This window comes from Eremomyces bilateralis (assembly GCF_010015585.1).
Source record: "Eremomyces bilateralis CBS 781.70 unplaced genomic scaffold P152scaffold_21, whole genome shotgun sequence".
Taxonomy (NCBI): Eukaryota; Fungi; Ascomycota; class Dothideomycetes; order Eremomycetales; family Eremomycetaceae; genus Eremomyces; species Eremomyces bilateralis.
The window spans coordinates 24,280-48,257 of NW_022985087.1; the positions used below are offsets into that span (position 1 = coordinate 24,280).

The 23,978-nt window shown below is 48.6% G+C and overlaps 7 protein-coding genes across 7 annotated transcripts; 3 read left to right on the forward strand and 4 right to left on the reverse strand.

The window, feature by feature from the left end:
- Positions 1-8,236: 8,236 nt before the first annotated feature.
- P152DRAFT_460957 (uncharacterized protein) lies at positions 8,237-9,247 on the reverse strand. Its single transcript, XM_033680022.1, has one exon. The coding sequence runs from the start codon at positions 9,009-9,011 to the stop codon at positions 8,457-8,459; it is 555 nt and encodes a 184-aa protein (XP_033531485.1). The 5' UTR covers positions 9,012-9,247; the 3' UTR covers positions 8,237-8,456.
- A 1,216-nt stretch (positions 9,248-10,463) lies between these two features.
- Positions 10,464-11,686, forward strand: P152DRAFT_141473 (lipoyltransferase). Its single transcript, XM_033673854.1, has one exon. It carries the CDS (start codon positions 10,710-10,712, stop codon positions 11,463-11,465), a length of 756 nt encoding a protein of 251 aa, XP_033531486.1. The 5' UTR covers positions 10,464-10,709; the 3' UTR covers positions 11,466-11,686.
- On the reverse strand, positions 11,411-14,624 carry P152DRAFT_421838 (XFP domain-containing protein). The gene is made up of 2 exons (XM_033677176.1): positions 12,008-14,624; positions 11,411-11,960 (listed from the first exon to the last, which is right to left on the reverse strand). Exons 1-2 carry the CDS (start codon positions 14,382-14,384, stop codon positions 11,908-11,910), a joined length of 2,430 nt encoding a protein of 809 aa, XP_033531487.1. The 5' UTR covers positions 14,385-14,624; the 3' UTR covers positions 11,411-11,907.
- Positions 14,625-14,793: 169 nt separating this feature from the next.
- P152DRAFT_493550 (NAD(P)-binding protein) lies at positions 14,794-16,342 on the reverse strand (the record flags this gene model as incomplete). The annotated part of the gene is made up of 5 exons (XM_033682202.1): positions 14,794-15,439; positions 15,633-15,797; positions 15,862-16,062; positions 16,108-16,223; positions 16,268-16,342. The coding sequence occupies 5 exons, from the start codon at positions 16,340-16,342 to the stop codon at positions 15,103-15,105; spliced, it is 894 nt and encodes a 297-aa protein (XP_033531488.1). The 3' UTR covers positions 14,794-15,102.
- A 116-nt stretch (positions 16,343-16,458) lies between these two features.
- Positions 16,459-17,125, forward strand: P152DRAFT_460961 (uncharacterized protein). Its single transcript, XM_033680023.1, has one exon. It carries the CDS (start codon positions 16,800-16,802, stop codon positions 16,986-16,988), a length of 189 nt encoding a protein of 62 aa, XP_033531489.1. The 5' UTR covers positions 16,459-16,799; the 3' UTR covers positions 16,989-17,125.
- A 2,205-nt stretch (positions 17,126-19,330) lies between these two features.
- On the forward strand, positions 19,331-22,052 carry P152DRAFT_440852 (uncharacterized protein). The gene is made up of 3 exons (XM_033677680.1): positions 19,331-19,647; positions 19,702-20,166; positions 20,223-22,052. The coding sequence occupies exons 1-3, from the start codon at positions 19,360-19,362 to the stop codon at positions 21,942-21,944; spliced, it is 2,475 nt and encodes an 824-aa protein (XP_033531490.1). The 5' UTR covers positions 19,331-19,359; the 3' UTR covers positions 21,945-22,052.
- Positions 21,989-23,951, reverse strand: P152DRAFT_141539 (beta-lactamase/transpeptidase-like protein). The gene is made up of 3 exons (XM_033673855.1): positions 23,319-23,951; positions 22,895-23,264; positions 21,989-22,840 (listed from the first exon to the last, which is right to left on the reverse strand). Exons 1-3 carry the CDS (start codon positions 23,875-23,877, stop codon positions 22,033-22,035), a joined length of 1,737 nt encoding a protein of 578 aa, XP_033531491.1. The 5' UTR covers positions 23,878-23,951; the 3' UTR covers positions 21,989-22,032.
- Between the last annotated feature and the right edge of the window lie 27 nt (positions 23,952-23,978).

Consider the following 23,978-nt stretch of genomic DNA (forward strand, 5'->3'; position numbering starts at 1 on the left):
ATATTAGAATGTGATAATAATATATTATTTAGTTCAAAAGAGCTAGATCAACGCGACGTGGATCAATACTTTGCACGAGAGAAGTATGGAACCTACCACACCCAAAGAAGCAATCAAATGTCTGCTCGTTATAAGGATCATATGGGAAGAGAAAGTAGGCATTTTCTCTTACGAAACAACCACCTTAAGAATATACTCTAAACGTGCTTAGAACGAAAGCGAGAGAATAAAGAAAAATCTCTCCTTACCACAGCAGATGAAGATGATGAAGACATCGACGACGATAATACATCTGAAACAGCTTTATCGCTGTTATCATTAACTAGAGGCAGTAGACAAAAATCGAGCTCTTTGAGAGGCAGATCAAAAAGATCTCGATTAAATTTAAGAGAAGACTCTCTTTCAAGCGCTGAGTAAGTTATTTTAAACTCTATTTAAATCCTTTTTATAACATATTTAAAAGACCTTCATCTACATAAACGATCCCTCTTCGGCAGAATACTCTTAATCGTTAGTAAGAGCTTAAAGACGTTAGAGCTAGACTAGAGCTTCGGAGGCTAGAGGCTGAGATAGAAGAAAAGGAGCTAAGTAACGCACGAAGAACTCTAAAGAACGAAAAGCTAGAGTTAGAAATCGTAACCAAGCGGCAGACTTTGCAGCGCCTGGAGGGCGAGGATTAGATAGTAGTAAAAAGTTTCAACTTTCAAGCGTATTTGAATAAGGCTGCTAAGATTTGTCCCCCCCTTGGAGTTTTGTCCCCCTCTTAGAAGTTTTGTCCCCCCTTAGAGATTTGTCCCCCCCTTGGAGTTTTGTCCCCCCCTTAGAGTTTTGTCCCCCCTTGGAGCTTTGTCCCCCGCGCTAGTAAATAGTGGAAATTAGTGGCTTAATCAAACCTAGGGTATATCACGGATCTTCCCCTAGGACAACTTCAACGCTTAATTCATTCATACTCTTGCTATCCTAATATAGAGGATATTACTCCCCCTCCAGATTGTCTTTACGATTCCTATGATAAAGCCTACAATGCTCTTAGGATCCATAGCATACAGCATAGCTACGGCTCCGTACTGAAGCGGAGCAAACCTCACAATTCTGATCACGAGCGTAGCGAGTAATTTAAGTCGTATATAGGGTCAACTCATTTTCAAACGAGCCTTCTGATTGGCTCGTTTCCTGCATTCTGATTGGTCCCCATCCAGAACCACGTGACTTCAACTTCTCTTTCACTTCCTAACGTCACTTACCATATCTATTATATCTACTATCTCTACCACCTCTGCCATCTCTTACCACATCTACTATCTCTTACCTCTTATGGATCTTGACCCCGGCGGTCGTACATGTCCGACCTGTCGCTCCTGGAAAGCTGATAAGGAGTTTACTTCGAAGCGTCGTAAACTACACGTCAAGAGGTGCTGGCGGTGTCGTTTCGGTCAGGATCACGGTCAGGATGATCCCGACCATGTAGGTTTTCCAGTGAAGATTCGAATACGTTACCGTTAAAACTAACCTGATTAGTCCCGTCATCTATATCCTCTCCGGCCTGCCGCTCCTCTACAAGCAGCCCCATCTCCTTCTCCGCATCCTCCCGCCCGAAATCTACATCCTCTCCGACCTGCCGCTACCCTACAAGCAGCTTCGTCCTCGCAATCAGCGGATACTGATGACGACACGTCCTGGAGGCGGGAGGCTTCCATATTTCACCGTGCCGGCATACATAGCCAGGATGATAGGGATATAGCGGCTGCTCGCAGGGACTATGCCACCATGTCCCGGGCTCACCGTGCAGCTAATCGTCTAGATCCTTCCGCGCAGCCATTACCGACGTTTGAGGATTTCCTCCGACAACGGGGTCTATCACCTCTACAGCAACCTAGTCAAGGTGGTCCTCGCCTAAATCCTATCTCTGAAATTGAGGGCGGTGGGCAACATCGTACACGGAGAGGTGAGCGAGTCCATCGTACCCGTCAACAGGAAGATGATGATCGTACGGAAGCACTTCGACGCGGAGATGTTCGCCTCGATCCTCGGTCCCCGGATTTCGACATCCAGGACACCAATCTTCCCGACCAGGATTGGGCATACGTCAAGGACTTCCATAAGGTGATGGCTGATTTGAAGCTGGAGCACTGCCCCCAATGCGATGAACGGTGGTTTGATATGCATCTCGTGCGTGGCATATGCAAGCGATGCCGAGCTGACGACCGAAAGCGTAAAGATCTCCCGCCTCTCTATTCCGCCGAGAACCACTTAAATCCTGGCCCAGGCCCATCATATTACGGTCTTCCGGATCTTACTCAGGTGGAGGAGCTCCTCATCGCTCGCGTGCATTGTGCTGCGGAGGTTCGGAAAGTGAACGGTCTCCAATACCGTTATACCGGGCACGTCATTAACTTTATGAGAGATGTAGGGCGCGTGTATAACCGTCTCCCACTCCTCCTAAGAGACCTTGAGATCGTTATCCTTCGACCTGCCAACTGGAACCAGGAGCCTCGCATGCAGCGTCAATTTCGCCGGGACTACCGCGTTCGCCGTAGTGTCATTGAGCAGTGGCTATTCCATCTTAAGGTATGTTCGCCGTGCCGTTGTTAAGTCGGTAGCTAACCTATCTCTAGGCTTACCACCCTGGATATCGCGATATCGTCGTCGACCATAGCCTCTTACAGCAGCTTCCTGTTGATGATAATGTTATGGAAGCGGTCGGCGTTCACACCACCGATGAAGAGGATTTAGGAGGCGGCGATGACGATACGGGAGAAGAGGCCGAATACGTCGCCGCAGTCCCGGACCTCCTCCAGCCCGATACGGAGATAGAGCAACTTCGACAGCATGTTGATACCGCTGCCGAACGTCAACGTGTGCATCTTACGATGCCTAGTGTTCGATTGACTCCTCTATCTGAGTTTAACCACTCTCAGCCTCTTTTAAGCCTGGCGTTTCCGAGCTGCTTCCCCTGTGGTATTGGGGACTTTGTTCACCCCCGTCTCCGGAAGGTAGACTATCGTGACTATATCAAGCATCTGATGAGGTTCTACGATGGTCGTTTTGCAAAGCATCCCCGCCTACGGTATGTCCTTTTTAACACTCTCTTCCGGCAACAGGTTAATACCCGTGCATCTTACTTCGTTCGTCAACGTCCCGAGCAAGGTGATCTATCTCTTGAAGAGATCCGTGCCGCCTTTGCGGATGACTCTCCTGATGCCCAGGCCCTGCTCAACTCCATCGTCCGTTTTTCAGGGACCTTGCGTGGCACACGGCCATATTGGATCAGGTGTGGTAAGGAGCTTGAAGCTATCGTACAATGGATCGGGTCCCCGCATATCTTTTTGACGCTGTCGGCCGCTGATTATCACTGGGATGATCTACAGCGTCATTTACCTCAATATGAGGAGTGGCGTAATGGAACCCCAGCGGAGCGGATCGCAATTTCTCGCCGCAATCTCCGCGACTATCCCCACATCGCCGCCTTCATCTTCCATCACCGTCGGGAAGCTCTGTACAAGACTGTGCTGAGCCCGAAGTTCAACCTCCGCGATCAATGGGGCCGATACGAATGGCAGGGTCGCGGCTCGTCGCACTCACACTTCCTCATCTGGCTTGACCGTGCCTGCCCCAACAGCGAGCTGGATCGTATCCCTGTGGAGGATCTCCCTGCCGCCCTTGAGACATTTGCACGGTTCTGGGGCGGTCATATCACGGCGGTGAACCCCGAACCTTCCCGTCGTGTACGACCAGAGGATGAGCGGAGTGCTATCGCGTTAAGTCCCGATACGCAGGAGAATTCTCTAGCGCATCTATCAGCCATCATCAATCGCGTACAGAAACACCATTGCACTAATGCGTATTGCCTCCGCAAAAACAAACGCACTAACCGGGAGGAGTGCCGCTTTTACGCCCCGTGGCCGATTCGGGATGAGCCTGTTGTTACGAAGGCGGAAGGTAACCCTAGGTTCTTTAACTACCGCGGTATCCGGAATGATGATCGGTTGAACCACTTCTGCCCCGCTCTTATCACCGCATGGCTTGCTAATATAGATATCACGCCCTGCACGGGGAGCCGAGCAGTATTAGCCTACTTAGGAAAGTACTGCTCAAAGCCGGAGAAGAAGACGACCACCTTCCACGATATCCTTAGACATCTCCTAACGGTCGTTCCTGAACATACGCGGCGGCCATTCCTTTCGCTCGTTACGAAGATCATGAATCGTCTAATTGGTGAGCGCGATTGGTCGGCGCAAGAGGTTTCCCATATCCTTCTTGATCTCCCCCTCAAGGTCTCTTCACGTATGGTGATTTCCGTCGATTGTCGCCCGGAGGTGGAGCAGTCCCAGGGAATCGAGATCCGGGATGATGGTTCTATTCAGAGCGGCCTCTCCTCTCTTCAGAAGTATAAGCAGCGGCCTGATGCCTTCGACGACGTTCCCTATCTTGAGTTTCTACGTTGTTATGACTTCGCCAAGGTTAGTTCTATCCGGAAGAGGGGGGAAGGGAAAGAGCGGGCGTTGAATTACTTCCCACGATATTCAGCGGTCGGCGATACCCGCGAAGACTGGCATCGCGTTAAACTAATGCTACATCACCCCTTCCGCAGTATGGATAACCTCCTCCAACCTGATCCACGTGGTCCCCTCTATACATCGTATTCTGATGCATATTCCGCGTCTTGTGGAGATGGTCGGCATGACCATCCGGTCGATCATTACGACCCTATTATTCTTGGGGACGAGGATGAGTTCGAAGAGGGAGCCAACGAGGAGGAGCATCACCAGGGGAGCTGGGATGAGCTCGCCGGTCAGCTTCCTGGTCGCGATAGAACCGTTCTGGAGGATCCGGATGCCCTCGGTCAACGACCTCTCGACCGTGAGTACGATTGGGCGTCTCACATCGGTAAGCACGCGTATACGAAGGAGTGGTGGGCTACTGCGAAGGCCGACTATCCCCACGTCAATGAAGCTGTTCTATTCGCACCTGACACCGTTGAAAAGCTGAACGCGAAGCAACGTATAGCATATGATATCCTGACGACCCATTTCGCACGCTATGTCGCGACATACACTGATGGGCCTCAGGTCCTGATTAACGTCGATGGCGAGGCAGGCACAGGGAAGTCTTTTATTATTCAGCTCATCTCCTCGCATCTCCAGGAGGAGGCATCACGGCATGGATTACCGAATCCAGTTCTTCGTGCCGCGCCTACGGGCGTCGCAGCTCATAGTCTCTCCGCGTCGACCCTACATACTCTTTTTCGTCTTCCTGTTCAAGATGTTGGGTCTCTCGATCCCCTCCGGCCGGCAGCTCTTCAAGCCGCTCAGGCCACCTTCCGGGGCGTACGGTATCTGATTATCGACGAAAAGTCTATGATCGGCCTTCGCCAGCTCTCCTATATTGACCGTCGTTGCCGCGAGATCTTTCCTGGCGTAAACCAGTCTTTCGGTGGTCTTAGTATTCTCCTCTGTGGCGACTTCTTCCAGCTTCCTCCAGTCTTAGCAACTGCTCTTTACACCCAGAAGAGAGCGCTAAATCTAGATGAGCAGCATGGGCATAATATCTACCACCAATTCGACCGAACGATCAAGCTTGATGAAGTCGTTCGGCAGCAGGGCAATGACGTTGAGTCGATTCAGTTCCGCCAGGCCCTCGACCACTTACGGATGGGCTCTACAACTCGTGACGACTGGACATTACTTAGTACACGAGTGCAGGCTATGCTTCTGTCTGAAGAGGTAGATTCGTTCCGGGACGCTATCCGTATCTTCGGTAAGAAGGCGCCAGTCGCTATGTTTAACTACATTCGTTTACGCGATCTCCGTTCTCCTGTCATGATATGTCGAGCAATTCACGAAGGAGGGTCGAAGGCAGAGAAAGCTCCGACCAACGAGGCAGGAAACCTCCATTCTGAGATTCCGATGGCGTTGGGAACGCGTGTCATGTTGACAGAGAATCTCTGGACCGAACGGGGTCTGGTGAACGGTGCGATGGGCACAGTACGTGATATTAGCTGGCGGGCTGGTACTGATATCCAGAAGGATCCCCCGTCTACACTCCTCGTTCAATTTGATCGATATAATGGACCGACGGTAGATGTAGGCGGCCTGGCTTTGGTCCCAATCTTCCCATCACGCCGCGAGTTCTATATGGGGAATAATTCGTGCTCACGTATACAGTTCCCACTGACTCTTGCCTATGCCATCACAACACATAAGTCGCAGGGAATGACCCTAGCACGGGCTGTGCTGGATATTTCGGAGCGGGAGTTCGCGCCTGGCCTAACGTACGTTGCGGTCTCCCGTGTCAAATCTCTCAAAGGGATTATGTTTGAAGCTCCATTCGACTTCCACGATTTGACACCCCGGAAGGAGAGCGAGACGATGGCGTTCCGGAAGCGGGATGTGCAGAGGAGGGAGAGTCAGCATATCACGGCAGAGGTTTGTTTATATGATTAGAATCAATCGCGCGGTATTGACATAGTACAGGATCTCCGACGGGTGATCGGATCGTCATCCTTGGGTGTGGAGGAGTTCCCGGAAGGCGGAGACTGAGTACTATGAGCAAGGATGTTGTATGGCGTAGGATTAGGATCAAAATATCACGAGATAGATCGGTCAGACGATCAGACGATCAGACGAGAAGAGGGGATCGTTTTACTTCCTACTTGGGAAGTGTGCACTGGTTACGAAGATGCTGTTTTTAAGCGATTTAGCGATTTCTAAAAATCAATGAAAAAGTAGAAAAGTAAACGCCCTGGTCGGGATTCGATGATCTGTGCTCTAGGAAGGCAGAGGTCACGTGCCTACGCTCGTGATGATTTGGGGCAGAAAGCTGACTTTATGCACCACAGTACTATTTTATTAAGACACGATATTACTACCAGTGCGATCGATTCAGAAAGTATCAGTCAAGAGCAAGGATTCTGAACACAAGCACGCGCGCAACAGGATGTCCCTTTAAGCTTGTTATCTTCAAGATAAAGCAATTAGACGATACCGACAAGTAGAGGCTAGAGGTTCAACATAAGCATCATAACCACTCTCGATCACTCGACCCTAGTACGCACAATGTCTATCGTAGACGTACACCGGCTCAAAAAGACCTAATCGAATCAATGACAAATGCTGGGTCCCGGCCGATACAGATATTGAATGCAATTCAAAAGGAGGATCCGGAAACTCGAGTCTCTGCTACCGATATTCGTAACGAGAGAAAGGCAATCAGAGTGCAGCACTTGAATAGGAGGAGTCCGATTAAGACGTCACTAGATAACCTGTCTACGTTGACCCCTACACCTGCCCCTATATCTTCCCCTATTCTATCTTATTCGTCTTTACCAGTCTCTGTTACTGTGCCTATTCCTATGGCTCGATCCCCTCTACAGCCTACTTGGCAACCTCCGTCGTTAGAAGAGTTCTTTACTAATATCGAACGTCGACGGCTTCAGCCTGTTCTATATAACTGTAGTAACTTTGGCATAGTGATCAATTTTTTGGCAGAGACGGGGCAGGAAAATGACCCGATAGAACTGATAGAAGCACGGAATATGGCTCTCGCTATAAGGGGAGTGTATACTTCCTGCACTCCAACAATGGCATAGAATTATCACTTTGGAGATATGAATGATTTCTACGCCGAAAGATTTGCACAAGTCGGTGCTCAAAATTTTATTTCTAGGTCTCAGGATGTGCGCAGACAGCGTCCGAAGAGGGCTGCAGTAGAGAGGGCTTCAAATGCTTAGAAAGGACTTAGCCCGCACAAGAGACAGCGACGTCAGTAGAATATATACTTTGACTCATAAATTGGACAAGACATCGAGATACGCTTCAAACTTCAGTCGAAGGAGCTAACAATAGTGATATATTAAATCTTAGTATAGGATTTGTTGATGAAGCTCAACTGACCTCCGAATTTGGTTAGATGAACTTTCTAGGTGATGAAATGGGTCACGTGAGGTCAGCCGAACCTTTTTCGAGGTCAGCCGAACTGTAGTCACGCTCACTACAGTAGGAGAGCGCTAGTGCCATAAACCGACCCCTGATGGTAACGCTGAATATAAGCGATGCTTTGTGACAGACTTGGGCTTCGCCCAGTCTGTGTGTTGTGGCCTTGCGGCTTAAGGCAGAAGGGATGGGTAGACCGTTTGCCCACAGATGTAAATATCAGATCGCAGTGAGAGAGATCTTCTCCTTCTCTCTTTAGCAATTCAACAGCGTTACCAGCTTACCAAATCCTTCGTGATTTGGGCCCATGACAGAAACATTGATTATTGAAATAGAAGACTAATTGACTTTTCTTGTGACTGCAAATGCTCTTTTAATAAGAATATCCACCTTCGTTTGCTCTGATGCCCGTCAATGAGCAGCGTGACACTGTCTTCTGTCACTCTTCAGCGCGATAGTTCCAGCCTTGAGCCGGAGAGGAGCAGCCTGCCTAAGAGGACTGCGAACAGCGGTCAAGTCACCGTATTAGTTGTCTTCGCTATCCAAACCCAAGTCTCCGCTCCGCCATGAGATGCCACCATGGCCGCCACCGCCGAGGCCATTGTTTGATCTCCATGGCCCTTGATGGCCTCCGTAGATGTATGATCCTCCACTCGGTGGGTGCATGATAGTGCCTGGTCGAAGCGGTGCCCACTCTCCGTTTGGTCCCGCCGAGTCACCCGCAGGATTCCAACTTCCGTCTGTCTCCTGGTACCATGGGCCAGTGTAAACACCAGTCAGCGATCCATTGACGTTGGCGCCACTACCAGCCGAAGGATACCTTCCAGGCAATCCACCAACTCCACCACCGCCCCAGCCAATGTTGGACGAAGGGAAGGTCCCGCTTGATCCAATACCCCAGCTATTGCTCGGATAGGGAGGTTGATTCTGTACCCCCCAACCGCCATCAACACCAGGATTCGAGGAAGGATAGTTGCCCCCCATTCCACTGCCCCAGCCACCATTACTTGGGTAATTTGAGCCCATGCCGCCAGTATAATATCCTCCGCCCGATGGATATAGGCCGCCGCCTCCGGTCATGATTCGAACCCCTGGGTTGGGTCCTCCAGAATTCTCGGGGGCAGTAGTGGAGGAAAAATCATCTGTTGCGTTGCCGGCGTTGGAGTTATCGGTGCCGTTGACTGTCATGGCGATCGATCTCTTTGACAAACTTACTAAGTTTAAGAATAAGGAATTGAAGTTGAGTTATCTCTACGCTAAGGACACATTGAAACAAAGCAGAATCGAAAGGAGTATAAGTAAAGCATTTCAGCATTTCAGCCGTTATGTACAGGGGGCGAACGAAAATACTAGAACAGTTTTTTAAAACCCTTGCATCCCAGGGTTCTCATTCGATTAAAGCGTTCCGCACAGTCCTTTCTTCTTCCTTCTTCTAAACGTATACCGTCTTTTCAAACCCCTTGCATCCCAGGGTTCTCATTCGATCAAAGCGTTCCACATAGTTCTCTTCTTCTTCCTTCCTCTAAACGTATGTTGTGATATAGTATTGTGATGGATCAGAGGTCTATCGACCTGGATGCCTTGTGGCCTTGTGGCCCGTTTGCTCTGTAAACACCAGAACAGATAAACGCCTCGCACACCTTAGATAGATTCCTCCTTCATAGCAACAATTCAATGTTTGCCTCACGATTGGAGATTCCCGACAGTGAGACTCTTACACCTCCGATTCGCCCGGGATTTCGTTGGATTCGACTTTTGCCGGGCCCACGCCACCGACGAGATCTCCTACGAGAGGGGGACGGGTGGTAAGCAAGTTTGGGTATGGCGCCTGTATCACGAGGCGTACGAACCGAAGATGGTCGAGCCTAGGACCACTGGCAAGACCATTTCACGGATGATCTGGGGCTCAATCTCGCGTGACGGGAGGTCAGATCTAGTGATCATGGAGCGCGACGAAGACTCTCCAAGGCAGGGCTATTCCGCAAAATCCTACATCGCCGCGTTGGAGGAGGGGCTCCTCCCTACGTACGAACCCCGGGATATTGTTATCCAGGATAACGCAAAGATCCACACGGCAAAAATCACCCAGGAATGGCTGGAGAATCACGGCATCTGGGTGTTTGATTGGCCAGCCAATTCTCCGGACCTTAACACTATAGAACACATGTGGCATCTATTGAAAACGATGATCAAGGAGCTCCACCCCGAACTGATGCAGATGGGGGCATCGGACGAGGCACGGGAGGCGATGAATAGGGCCTTGAAGGAGGCGTGGTGGGCGATCCCCCAGGAAACGATTCGCCAGCTAATCGACTCAATTCCGCAACGTTTACAAGCGGTGATCAAGGCAAAGGGCTGGCATACGAAATACTAGGCTACTCGCAATTAGACAATAAAAAAAGTATATACTAATCGCTTTCTCTGCGAATTTGAGCGTATCTCACAATGGGGTTGGTCGTGGTAGTGAAATCACGTGGTTGACGACCCTGCACAGACTTCTGTCCTGTTAATTAGTGTAGATTTGAATCATCAATCATCATCATAATACGAACAAATCAGAACCAAACCATAGCAATTACGCGAATTAAAAAGAGTTCTAGGTTGTACACTTCAACGACGACGACGACGACGAAGAGGATATCCTCTGACATGGTTGCCCTATCAACTGCTTCGAATTGCTTGAAGTTCACATTTGAGAGCATGTTTCTCTGTACTTCTATCCTCTTCACAACGTGATTGCCCATATCTTCAGGCGCGTTCGCTGTGTGTTTCGGCGTCATGCGGCTTGCCCATATTCATCTGGCGGGATTGACGCGATATACTTGTGCCGCGGAGCTCCAGACACGACTTCTAGATCGATTCCACGCTCACAAAGCCGACCCATCGAAGTACCCGCTACCAGACGCGACCATCCTCACCGCCGAATTCCATCCAGTATACACCTGCGGTCGTCGAGAGATTGGAAAGGTCAGGCCGGAGCAGATGGAGTATCTCAAAGCTGGAGGGAAAGCAGAGTTCCGTGAGGCTTCAAGAGGAGGTCAGACCACATTCCATGGACCTGGACAGCTAGTTGCTTATCCTATCCTGGATTTGAAGTCCCATGGAAAAGGCACGAGTCCCCGAGATTATGTCTGTAAATTGGAAGGGGTTATCATCAAGACCTGTCGAAATTTTGGAATCGAAACCGAAAGAACCGAGCACACCGGAGTTTGGACAAAAGGTCATTCGCGGACCGAAGGGACCGTTGGACAAAAGAAAATTGCTGCCTTGGGGGTCCATATGCGCCGAAACATTACTAGCCATGGCATTGGCTTGAATGTCAATACGGATTTATGGTGGTTTCGACGAATCGTCGCATGTGGACTCGATGGAAGGCTTACTACCAGTTTTGCCACGGAAGGGGTGGAGCACATCACCGTTTCGGAAGCTGCTGAAGTATTTGTTCGGCAAATGGCGGAGACGCTTGATGTCAAAGACATTTATAAACCATACAAGGACTCCGTCAAGGGCAGCGTTGCGCACGAGCGCATCTAGAGCTCAGTCCAGCAGGATCTGCCTCAAATAATGGGGCTACAACTCTGTTGGCTGTCAGATCACCTACTAGTAAGAAGTCCTTTCCATTCTCGAATTTAGTTCATAGTTCAATTGTGTCCAATGGGTTGTCTACTGCAGGTACGAATACAGATCAAGGACGGCAATTGACTCAAATAGAACGAGATCGGGCTTGGCTATTACCATGTCGTCCGCAACCCAGAGTCCTCGGCTTCTAGCTTTGAACCCAATCAAGCGCTTGTCATCGGACTCAAAAACCACTTTCCCCCATCTAACTCGAGTCGATATCAACCAGGCTATGAGCCGTGCTGTAGGCGAAGTTTCTACTTAGCTCTGGTCATCCCTCATCAATTGCCGCTGATCTGGAAAACAGAAACTCCGTTCAGCCGCATGGTTAGATCCCTTGCTGGGGCCAAACACCATCTCACTTTGTCGTCAGTCCTGCAAGTTGCGGCATATCGTACATTGAATCAGGATCTATCATTCTGTTAGGACGTATCCCTGTGCGTAGGTTGACTCCTTACCTTTCCCATGTTCGAGAAGGAAATCCTTCGCTTCCTTCACTCTGTCCTTGATGTACTTCAAATGTTTCGCCAAGTCCAGCTTCACCTTTTCATTAGTTTTGGCACCGCCTTCAAGCGCGTAACGCGCCACATCATATCTGCTGACATTGTTGAGAAGCAGCATGTCGAATGGAGTCGTCGTACTCCCTTCTTCTCGATAACTCTCGATCGTAACTCGATCCAACCGAGACCTGCCGAACAACAATCCTCGAAGTTCCACAGCGTATCCGTGATAGTTGATATGTACCGGCCGGTTCGGTGGAAACAAAGCGTCGAAGACTTCATTCGTGAGGGAGTGCGGGTGGACACCTTCCGTTCCAAGCACCATGAGGTCGGTAACATTGACAACGCGTACCCGAAGACTTGGCTCGAGATCTCGAAGCAATTCGGCGGCCTTGACAACTTCGAATGTGACCTCCGTTCCAATACCAACCAGAATGACGTCAGGGTTGAGTCCGTCATCGGTGCTCGCAAATTTCCAGACTCCTGCTCCGATGCGACAATGTTCGTCCGCTTCATCGGGTGTCAGGAAGACGGGTGACGGCTGCTTCGATCCCACCATCAGATTGACGTAGTTCTTAGACCGGAGGCAGTAACGCAAAGTGCTCAGGAAACAATTCGCATCCGGTGGAAGAAATACTCGGGCAGCACTGGGCTTCAGGTTCAGTACGGCACCAATGAAGGAAGGGTTCTGATGAGAAAACCCATTGTGTTCCTGCCTAGTCCACGTACTGGTCTCGATGTAATTAATGGAGTGGACATCCCCACGCCATTCCACCTCTTGAGCGATCTTGATGAATTTGGCATACTGCACCATCATGGTGTGAACAATCCCGAGAAAACTTTCATATGAAGCAAAAATTCCGCAACGTCCCGTCAATGTATAGCCCTGGAGAAAACCCTGGCAGTTGTGTTCCGAAAGGACTTCAATGACTCGACCCCCTCGGTTATTCGAGAACTGATCCCACTGGAAGTTTCGGTTCGTAACGTCAAAGACGGGAGTGATTTTGTTGCTTTCAAGTTCGTCAGGACAAAGAAGCCGGATCGAGTGTGGATTCGCTTGGAAGATTCGACTCATATACTGTCCCACAGCCTGCATGGCACTCATCTCGCTCCCTTTCTCACTGCCATCGTCTCTCCAATCTGGCACCTTAAGCTCCTCCAAACTGTTGAAGGACTCCTTGACCTGGCCTAACTTTTTGCTATCTTCCGGGATGATGCGGAGAATGCTGTCCGATGGCTTGCCTTCAGGCAATTTCTGATGTACATCGTAGCTGGAAAGCCAATCTTTCAGAGTCTGGAGATGCCCTTCATCCGTCTTGGCTTTTGCAAGAGGCACTTGATGGGAGTGGAATGACCCTTCGATGATTTTTCCATCCACTTCTTTTGGGCCTGACCACCCTTTCGGTGTTCGCATGATGAGGAGGGGCCACCTGGGTTTAGTGATGGGTTTGTCATTGCGTGCCGCCGACTGGATCTTTCGAATCTCGGTCAACGCCCATTCCATGGAAGCCGCCATGTCTTCGTCGATGCGGTCGAGATTCTCAACGAATCGAACCTGGTAACCGTACCCGGAGAAAAGTGCGGCCAGCTCTTTCTTGTCCATGCAACCAAAGATGGTACGCTCACTGATTTTGAAACCATTGACATGAAGGATAGGAAGGACTGCTCCGGACTCTTTTGGGTCGATATACTTGTAGCCATGCCATGCCGTTGCAGTCGGTCCTGTTTCGGCTTCTCCATCCCCAATCACGCACGCAACGATGAGGTCGGGCTTGTCCATGACTGCTCCAAAAGAAACCGACAAAGCATACCCCAGCTCTCCTCCTTCATGAATCGCGCCCGGTGTTTCTGCATTGATATGGCTGGGAAATCCTCCAGTGACTGAAAATCGAGAAATAAGATTGTGCAGACCTCTCTTGTCTAGACTGTATTCTGGATAGAACCTTGATATTGACCCTTCAAGCCACAGGGTAGCAAGCATGGCCGGCGCACCATGTCCTGGACCGACCACATAGATCATTTGAAGATCATGTTTTCGAATGAGGAAGTTCAAATGAGCGTGAACAAGAATCAGTCCTGGACATGTTCCCCAATGCCCTAGAAGGCGTGGTTTGACGTGGTCGAATTGTAGTTCTTGTTCTAGGAGCACATTATCCTTCAGAAATATCATAGCAGCCGCAATGAAACAAGCGGCCGCTCGGAAGTTCTCCAGTCCGACTCTTGCATCTTCGGGCAGGTCTGGTTTCTCGATTATGATAGCAAGTTCCTGGACGCCCTCAGGGAGATGAGATGGTAGCGGCTCAGGATTTGGACGTTTAACAACCTCCACAGGCATGGTTTCTTCTTCACAACAGTCGATGTTTTGTAGTTTAGTGTTGAATATGACTCAAGAGAATTTCTCTAAGCATGAACAAACTCTGACTTTGAATGGAGGTGAAATCGAAATAATTTGGCCTCGGATGCCAGGTTCTGAAACTTGGTGAGTTGTTGATATCACAATGAAATGTGGATCATTCTCAACACACGGTTCGTTGACAAATGTCCAGCTTTTGAAATGCAGGTAATAGGGTATAAAGGTCACAGTGGAGTCTTGTCAAATTGTGATAGTGGAATCTAAAGCTCATTTTGAGTCCTGGTATGCAGGTTCGCGTTTGACGTCATAGTATGGTCATAGGTGGACAAGCTTATGCAGAGCCTAGGTGTTTACCTTGCACGATTTGGCAACGCAAGTGGGATCTACCGACCTGTAACTCTATGAACTTGTATCTGGAATGTCCGGATGGTCTTCTCAAGCCTTGCACACATATCAGCTATCTTACTACCAGACTTCGCTGTTTCCTCAGTTATATCCTATTCATTCAAGTTTTCGCGAACCGATTTGGAGTAATTTCCGAGCCCGTAGCATGGAACAAGGTCTGAGACCATTCTGGAAATCCTCAGTTTCTGGCGGCGCAGTTCTGAAAGTTTGGAAGAGCATGTCAACCGGGTTGGAATCAGCTAGATTCTCTATGAAGATACTGTAATTCGAATCTGGCCCTGCTATAACGCCCCTCTCAATCTCCTAGTGGATATGCATGTAGCACCTGGCCATAATAGAGTTCGGCGTCCTTGCTGGCCAAAAAGACGAAGCTCGGAGCGATCTCGCTTGGTTGTCCCGGTCGACCAATACGGGATTCCTCCCCAAATCCTTCCATTTGTTCGGCAGGACGGGAGGCGACTTGGATTGGGGTGTGTACTGGACCCGGAGCCACACAATTGACCCGAATGCCCTTTTTGACTAGCTGTACTGCTAAAGCCCGAGTGAACGAGACAATCGCGCCCTTAGTGGCAGCATAGTCAACCATAGAAGCAGTTCCACGAAAGGCAACAGTGGAGCTTGTGTTGATGATGCTAATATTGATTAGCGGAGGGTTTGAGTGAATGAATCTCGCCAATGTGGACATGATAGATGAACCGAACGATTTAAGTGCCACAGTCGCTGAATCCAGCCGCAGAGAAGAATAGGACGACTGAAAATCGACGAGTGCTTTCCAAAGCATCGCGAATACTGACTGGCTCATACTGGTAAAAGAGTCGAACGTACCTGGAGCCTTTTGGCATATGAGGAAGAGCATACTTCGTTATCGCGAACATTTGGAGGATGTTGCTTCGGAATGTGCTCTCGACATTGTCCAAATCGATATCAGCAAAATCAGGGCACATGATCTGCTTTGATGCATTGTTCACAAGAACATGGAGCTTGCCAAATCTGAGATGAAGTTAGCGTCTTTCGTGGAATCTTCCTAAATTCCAAAAGGATTTGGATGGCCCACTTATCAACATGCTTCTGCACGGCTTCTTTGCAGGTAGCATTGTCCATCAGGTTCCCTGGAACAAGTAGACATTCCCTTCCTTCCTTTTCCACCAGCTTCTTGGTCTCTTGAGCATCATCCTTTTCCTCAGGGAGGAATACAATCGTGACATCCGATCCCTCCCGAGCAAACAATACTGCAACGGAACGACCAATTCCAGAACTGCGAGTATAAGCCATGATTCAATTGCAACGATAAAACACTCACTCTCCACCAGTGATCAATATCTTGTTTCCCTTGAGCTTTCCCGCAGCAGCGTACTCAACAAAGCCGCCCTCACCTTCAAGAGCAGTAGGTTCACTTTTCGGCTGCATGTGGGTCTCCTTTCTGGGAGAGGTTAGAGAGTTGGACTGCATCGGATCAGGACATACCCAGGTTGATCCTGAGCTTGAGCCTTGGCGATAGGCTCGAATTTGCCTTGCTGGCCAGCTTGAGATGACATGATGAATTGAAAAGTGCCCGCCAAAGTTATGAATGAAATCGACAAATGTTTGACAGAGAATTTACAACTACGGAAGTAAGTTATGTAGAAGTCTGACTGATAACTTTCTATGGTGATCCCGCATCACAACTACGTCACTCCAAGCAATGATCACATTAGCTCTATGGAATTGTAACCAGCCGCAGTAAAGTAATTCCTCAAATAATAGTGTTTTCCATGGTACTCAGTATGACTGCCAATTAGCTAGGGCTTGATCCTGTCCTCGTTATGTTCGCCATCATCGAGCGCCTCCACGGAGCAGATAGTCTCACCACTCTATATCCCAAAGATGCTGGGTATACTCAGGGAATTACTCACCCAGCATATCTTTTGCCGCAGCCATTTCGATTGAAAGAGTGTAGATCATCAGACCGTGTCTCCCTCGCGATAAATGTACCATTCAGAGGGTCCTTGTAATATGAAATGGGCTACTATAGTAGAGTTTGGAGAAAACGACCGGGGTGGAAGCCCACGGCAAGATACATTTTACTTCAACTTTATCGTATTGGGACTGGGTGCGGGCGCTGTCCAACCAGCAAGTGCCAAGTCCTCCTGGGACCTACTTGGTCCTGGATATTGGGCAACCAGGGAGACGCGGTTGTTCTAGTTGTACCCGGCGGACGCCCTTTGAGAGGAACGGGCAGCCCAGCCGGTAAGTAGTGTCTTGTTGAATGTTGATCGTTTTGGTGTGTCAATCAATCACGGAAACAATAGGATACCTGTTCAGAGGCAGTGAGATGCTTGTATTCGGTCAGAAGTACATAGTTTACCTTGACGGCCTGACGGGTATATATACCCAGGCTTATGCAATCTTATGTAATTTACAAGGTGCAGTGACTAAGTAATAGCCGCGGATTTCCGACATGTCTGCTCCGGGCCCATACATTTCGCAAGGGAAGCATGGGATCGGAAATCAATGACAACATATTCTCGGGTGAGTTTGAAAGGGATCCTGATGGTAACATTTTTAATGCTGCCGGCCATCGAACGGAATCTGATGCTCAGCCGCTCAGGTACGTGGGTGATTGTACCTGTCACATGGAGGTCACCTGACTTCAGTGTGTGTTTGGTCACGTGGTTTGTGTTTGCTCGGAGATATCTATTGTTTACCTCAGCAAGCTCAGGCCATTTGTGGTCGTGCCAAGGCACCGGAGTGGGACTATACCTAATCGGTAAGTCACATGCACTCCTCGAACAAATAGTTTACCTCAGCAAGCTCAGGCTATTTGTGGTCGTGCCTGAGGCAACAAACCACACTATACCTAATCGGTCAATGCAGTTCTCGAACAAATAGCCTGAGGATTCTGTCAATGGTTCACACTGACTGTTCGATAATTTTCATGTGTTTTTCACGATTTTGGAAACCTCACTTTTGCATATTCTTCAATAACAACACAAGGACTTATTATAATTGCCCTTAAATTCACTGGGCTGTGCAGCAAGATATACTTTATCTAGAATTTGAATTTTTTCCACTCCGGATGCTTGTGGCTTGCAAAAAATGCTGATATGTAAGGAACCAAATTGCATCAGAATCGTCAACCAACCACCGCAGTTCGAGTACCAGTTCGTAGCTATTCTCTGCTCTCTGGAGACGTTGGGTTCAGTCGTACGCTGCGCCGAGAGGAGGTTCGATCTGAAATCGTCCAAGTTTCACTGGGTTGTCAAGAAACGATAGAGGATTCGATTGAACGTGTCAATTTTACTGTGTGATAGCTCGTTGTGGAGGAAAACGAGGTTGAAGTGATTAAATTGCTCTCATACAAACGATCTCGACTCAGGCCGAAAATCAATGACAGGATCCTCAGGCTATTTGGTAGAGGACCATACCAATTAGGTATAGCGCGGTTCGTTGCCTCAGGCACTACCACGATGGCCTGAGCTTGCTGAGGTAAATAAACCTTGAGTCACTTCCTCCGGGGGGGACGAAATTGAGTTACGTTTCTTGGCATTCCCCTATGCACAGTTCCCACGATCTTAACCAGAACGCGGCGGAGAATTCACCAAAACAGACCTCTAGTAGTTGCTTAGTTAGGAAAAGAGTATACTTTTTGGTATTATGCTGTTTTTGAGCGAATTGGGCCTGCCTGTGATGGTGGTGATGGTTGGGGGAATGCCAAGAAACGTAACTCAATTTCGTCCCCCCCGGAGGCTTCGTTCCTTAAGGCACCTTGAGTTCCTAAAGGCAAAGCGGCGGCATAGACCTTGAGTTCCTCAAGGCATGAAAGTGGTTCTCGCAACTTCTGCGATCAAACCGCCTCAGGGGGAGGCAGAAAACTTTGACAATACAGAATTAGGACGACTAAAGATTCATAATCATAGAAATCTTGTAGGAAAAGCCAGAAAGAAGACTAGCATCCAGTTTACATATCCGATTTAACGGCGCCCGACAAGTCAACGATCGCCTAAAATCAAACATGTTTTTTGGACTTGTTGGGGATTGGGTCAGTCTAATGAATTCCCCTCCAGTGGAACATCAATTTGGTGGCTTTCAGAACTGCTAGGGGTCAGTAAATAAGCGTCGTGGATAGAGTGTGACGTTTAGAACAGCTGCTGTAATTAATAGGAGGAGTGGAGGGTTAGAAACTCAGATTTGCATAGTTGTCCCATCCATGTCCTTGGGTTCCGCGGAGCAAGTGCTTGTTACAACAGCATTAACTAGGCTTCTGCGGGGAAATATTTAATTACCCAGTGGTTGCATCGTTAGTGGGAGACCCGGATCCCCGAGGTACCCTCCACTATTTTTAGCCCATGTTATCTCAGCCACGTATGCTAATTGCTAATGGCTTATAAATATCAATGGCTTGAAGGCTTTTACGGTGAAGCCATGTAGTAACCCCATGTTGGCCGACTGCTATTTACTGTCATGAGACCCTCCCCAAATTCCGCGACGGTGTCAATCTCTCCTTGGTTTCGTTTAGAATCTCATATGCGAGTCCCATGATTTTACATGTTTCGTTCAGTTGGTTTGGCTATCAATGGCTTTCTTTGGCCTTTCCTCCCGGGTTAATCTTGTCTTTATTGCTACGGCCGTATGCATTGTCTCGAATATCGGGCTTCGACTGAACAATGGCTTCGAAACCGAAATGTACTCCGAGTTCTTCTGCTGGACTCTATTATCGGTCTTGTGGCAGTCCAGAAGATTCGTGGAGATACCAGTCGCAGATTTTGATTTGCGACTATCTCCCGCGGAAGCAACGGCGCTGGCGACAGGTATCAGTGCCAGTTCCCTCTTCCGTGGTATTGAGGATGTTGGCTGGATAAGTGTATGAATCCTCTACAGAGTGAGACGTTGTTCTGACGCATTGCTTTCGTCGTAGCCACTTTTAACCCTTTCGTTAATGGGTTACCGTCTGTTTCTGAACGACTCTGGCCTCCCCTCATGGACCAATGTATCGACTTCATGGCTTTCTTCTCTTAGAAACATATCGAACTTGTTCCGGTCATTCTGGACTGCGACTCCGATTGCCATCGTCTCCTCCTTCAGCTTGTTGCGCGATCCCTCAGGTCCCAAGCTTATCCTGTCTATGTCCTTTCTTGCATCCCAGCTTGCAATATACATACCCATCACGAGGTCCATAGACGCCCTAAAAAAAAACTCAGGGAAGGAACGGCTATCAGGTGGCATTAGACATGTAGGATTGCGTGTACTGTTGATTGCGCCTGTGCTTGCACTTTCAGTCGTTATTGGGTCAAGAGGTGCAATAGAGTTGGACCGGCCTGTCGTTGATATAGTTGAGGCCAGTGTTCTAAAAGTTTTGTCGTGGGCTTCTCTGCTCTACATTGTACGTCTGCGGTTTGACTTTTGTCCATGATTCGTCTGAGTACTGAAGCTTTCCAGGTAAATAAGGAGGTCTTGGTCGAGGCCGCTACAATAATTTCCACTGTTTCCTTTTGCGCTGCTTACTATCCTCTTTTTAATGGAATTCAAGCGTTGTATCCTGTAGTTCCGGCAGTACTGGCGCTTTATCAAATTGTTCATTTCGCGACAAAGTCATTTAACGCGCGGCATGCGGTTTTCATATTCGTTCTCTTACTTTGTCTAGGCGCTACTCCATATATCACGCATGTCCTAAAATCCCCTTTGCAAGTCAGCGAGCATCCGATCGAGATTCTCATCCAAAAGTTCACAGAAGACTTCAGCTCAGTCTTAACGCGCCAGTCTTCTACCGTGGAGGAGGCTCGTCAGAATTACCGAGCTCGATATGGAAGATCTCCCCCGGAAGGGTTTGATGGGTGGGTCACATTTGCCCTCGAACGCCTCTCACCCCTAATTGACGACTTCGACTCGATTGATGAGTCTCTTCGACCATATTGGAAGTTCAGTGGGGCTCAATTGAGGACCAATCTTCAGGACGCGTTAACCAATCCGGATTCCAGACTCATGACCTTCTCTTTCAAAGAAGGCTTGACTGGTCTCGGCAACAGTGGATGGATTGGAAATGAACTCGATTCCATGCTAAGAGGTGCCGGGCTTCCCGATTTACAAATGACAATCAATCAACTCGATGAGCCCCGAGTGTTGCTTTCTCGTGAGCCTGAGGTCGAACACGACGTTCAATTCTTTGACTCCAGTCGAACATCGAACTGGGACCTCATGGTTGAGTCATGCGAAGGGGTATATTCACCATCTCATCCTCGAACCCCACTTGACACATTTGGGTTGCCATTTGTCCAGCATGCAGATCACGAGACGGATCTCTGTCGGCATCCCGAATTCAAGTCTCTCCATGGATTCCTTGATTCACCAGAGACTTTCATATATACAAACTCGGCTGTCCCGGTGTTCTCCCAAGCGAAGCCTTCTACCTTTTCTGATATACTCTATCCGAGTCCATTCTACAGTGCTTTATATAGCCAGGGACATTACAATGAAAACGATGATCCTCCCTGGTCAGACAAAAAAAATCGACTGTACTGGGCAGGCTCCACTACCGGCAGCCACCAAGCTAGTACATGGAAATCCCATCATCGACAGCGGTTCATCGCATTGGTTAATAGCCTTGATAACTCCACACATACGTTCCTAATCGAGAGCAAACCTGGGAATTGGGTCCCGACAATGTCCCATGAGATCTTCTCTCAACTCTATGACGCCAAATTCACCGACGTCATCCAATGCGAAGGGGCAACTTGTGATGAAGAGAAGGGGTTTTTCCACCTAGAAGAGCGTGAAGGATATGGTACAGCCTTCAAAAATCATTTTCTCTTTGACCTGGACGGGAACTCGTTCTCTGGACGGTACTATACACTGTTGCGGTCCCGGTCAGCTGTACTCAAACAAACCATCTTCCGGGAGTGGCATGATGACCGGCTTGTACCATGGGTACACTATATTCCAATAAGCCTCAGTCTACATGAGTTGCCTGAGGTAATGCGATATTTCGCTTTAACAGATGTCGGAATAGAAGCAGCAAGGAAGATTGCAGAGCAAGGCAGGGAGTGGCAGCACAAGGCCTTACGATTACAGGATATGAGTGTCTATTTATATCGGCTATTGTTAGAATACGCCAGACTGCTGGATACGTTAAGACCAGCTGGAGAATATGATAAAATTGAGTAGCTGTTGAGATTTGAAGATCTGAAGTTCATCAGATTCAGCTAGACCGGTAGTGAGAGCTTTCCCACGCCCAATGCTATTTGGAATTCGATCAATTCCCTTTCTTCAACGTCATATTCAAAGCCGGTATATCCAGCCCAATCGCCATCCCTTTCTCATCCAATTCAAAAACAAACTCATCCAAACTAACCCCATTATACACAAACTTATCCAGACTGTCCATCCACGTAATACAAGTCGGCGTGCCAGCATCAATTGGAGCGGCTATATCTTGCAACACAGCTCTAAAGGCTTTTCTGCTACTTTGCGCCGTCTGATCCACGAGATTCGTCGCATACAACCTAAAGTCAAGAGTGTCTGATGGAATGGAGTATAACTCAGCAAATGCAGCTCTGAGATCTTTGGAACCGCTGGTCCAATTCGTGAGTGAGAGTCCGGATAGTCCATCGATGGTAATGAGTAGCTTCGAATCGCCGAAGTTGTAGGTACCAGCGTAATTCAGAAAAGCTTGTTGGATGGCTGACTTTTCCAATGCTGGGAGCAGGTATGTCGAGATGAGGTCAGCATGTGCGTTGAGATCAGCGGGGGCAGCCGTATCAGCCGATAAGATGGCAAAGCCCACACCCCAATCAGGTGCAAGACCAAAGTAAGATGAATAAAGGCCTTGAGCGCCAAACTGAGTGTAAATGGGTACAAGTGCGCCGGTGGATTTTCCAGTGAGGGTTGCCCGATAGATACTGAAAGGTGCTCCGATATCATCGGCGGCATTCGAGGTCTGTGAGACGGGTTTTAGCCAGCGGTTTGTGGAAACTTGGCTGAGAAGCTCTGAGCGGAGAATTGCGCGGCCAGCTTTGGACAGATCGGTTACTGTTGAGTACATAAAGTTTGCTGCTAAGGCTCTGTTTCCAGCATAAGACTTTAACCCGAATAATTCAAGCATATGGAAGACCTACGTGCTTTCATCGATTCTTCCATCCGCCCAACCACTAACTGTTTCGTTGGTCGGAATAACAGCGTTCTTGGTATTGTTTGGTGCACCAAGTGTGCTCGAACGCATGTTGAGAGGTTGTAAAAAACTCTGGTCGAAGGTAGTGTTGAAAGGTTTTCTGTTGATGTTTTCTACTGCTAGAGCAAGAAGCTGGAAGGCTGCATTTGAATAGGTTGGGGTGCTTGATGGGAGATTGACGGGTCTTCGTTTTGCCATGAGCTTGAGGAAATCTCGGTGATTTTTGGAAAATGTAGAAATGAGTTGTTGGTTTTTGGTGGGCAAGATCGAGGCAAGAGCTTTCGGGACCGACTTGTTCGAAAGACTATCGAGGGTCGCTGTGGTGATTGTTAGTACGCGGGAAACATTCTCTGGGGTGCGCAGAATCTTACCATCTCTTCCTATGCCAGCCATATTACTCGCTAGATCAATGAGTCGTACATCTTCCCACTTCACACTCTCCACAGGCTGGCTTCCTTCGGATGCAGCAAGTTCGGGGACATGTTTGGTTATCGGATCAAGCCAATGAGTGTCTCCAGCGGCGACAAGGAATGCATAGACAGTAAAGACTGAGGTAATGCGGGCGACATTGTAGACACTATCAGCGTTCACCTCTCGTACGCCAATTGGGCCGGCAGTTGAGTTGGAAGCAGTGTGATGATATTGATAAAAGAAAGGAGAAGAGGCGTTTGATAAAGGGTCCGAGGAGAACAGGGCTACGCTGAATGATGTGGTATTTGTCGTTGCTGTGAAGTCGTGGCTGTCGCCAGTGGACAACGCGTCAAGCGCAGCTGTGAGATTCATAAGAGCAGCCTGTAGAGGTTTAGATGTAGGTAAACCGGTTGGTAGAGGGAATCTGGGACCAAGTAAGGGACATGGCTGATATGAATCCAGAGACCGGACTGACGGTACGGCAGAGAAAAGAAAGACCAAGGGAGTGAGGAAATGCATATTGGAAGTAACAAGTGAGGCAGAAGAGTGGAAGTGAAGTATACAAATGACGGTGGATATTTATTATATTTATACTAGCTTGAATCATCGTTCTTTTATTT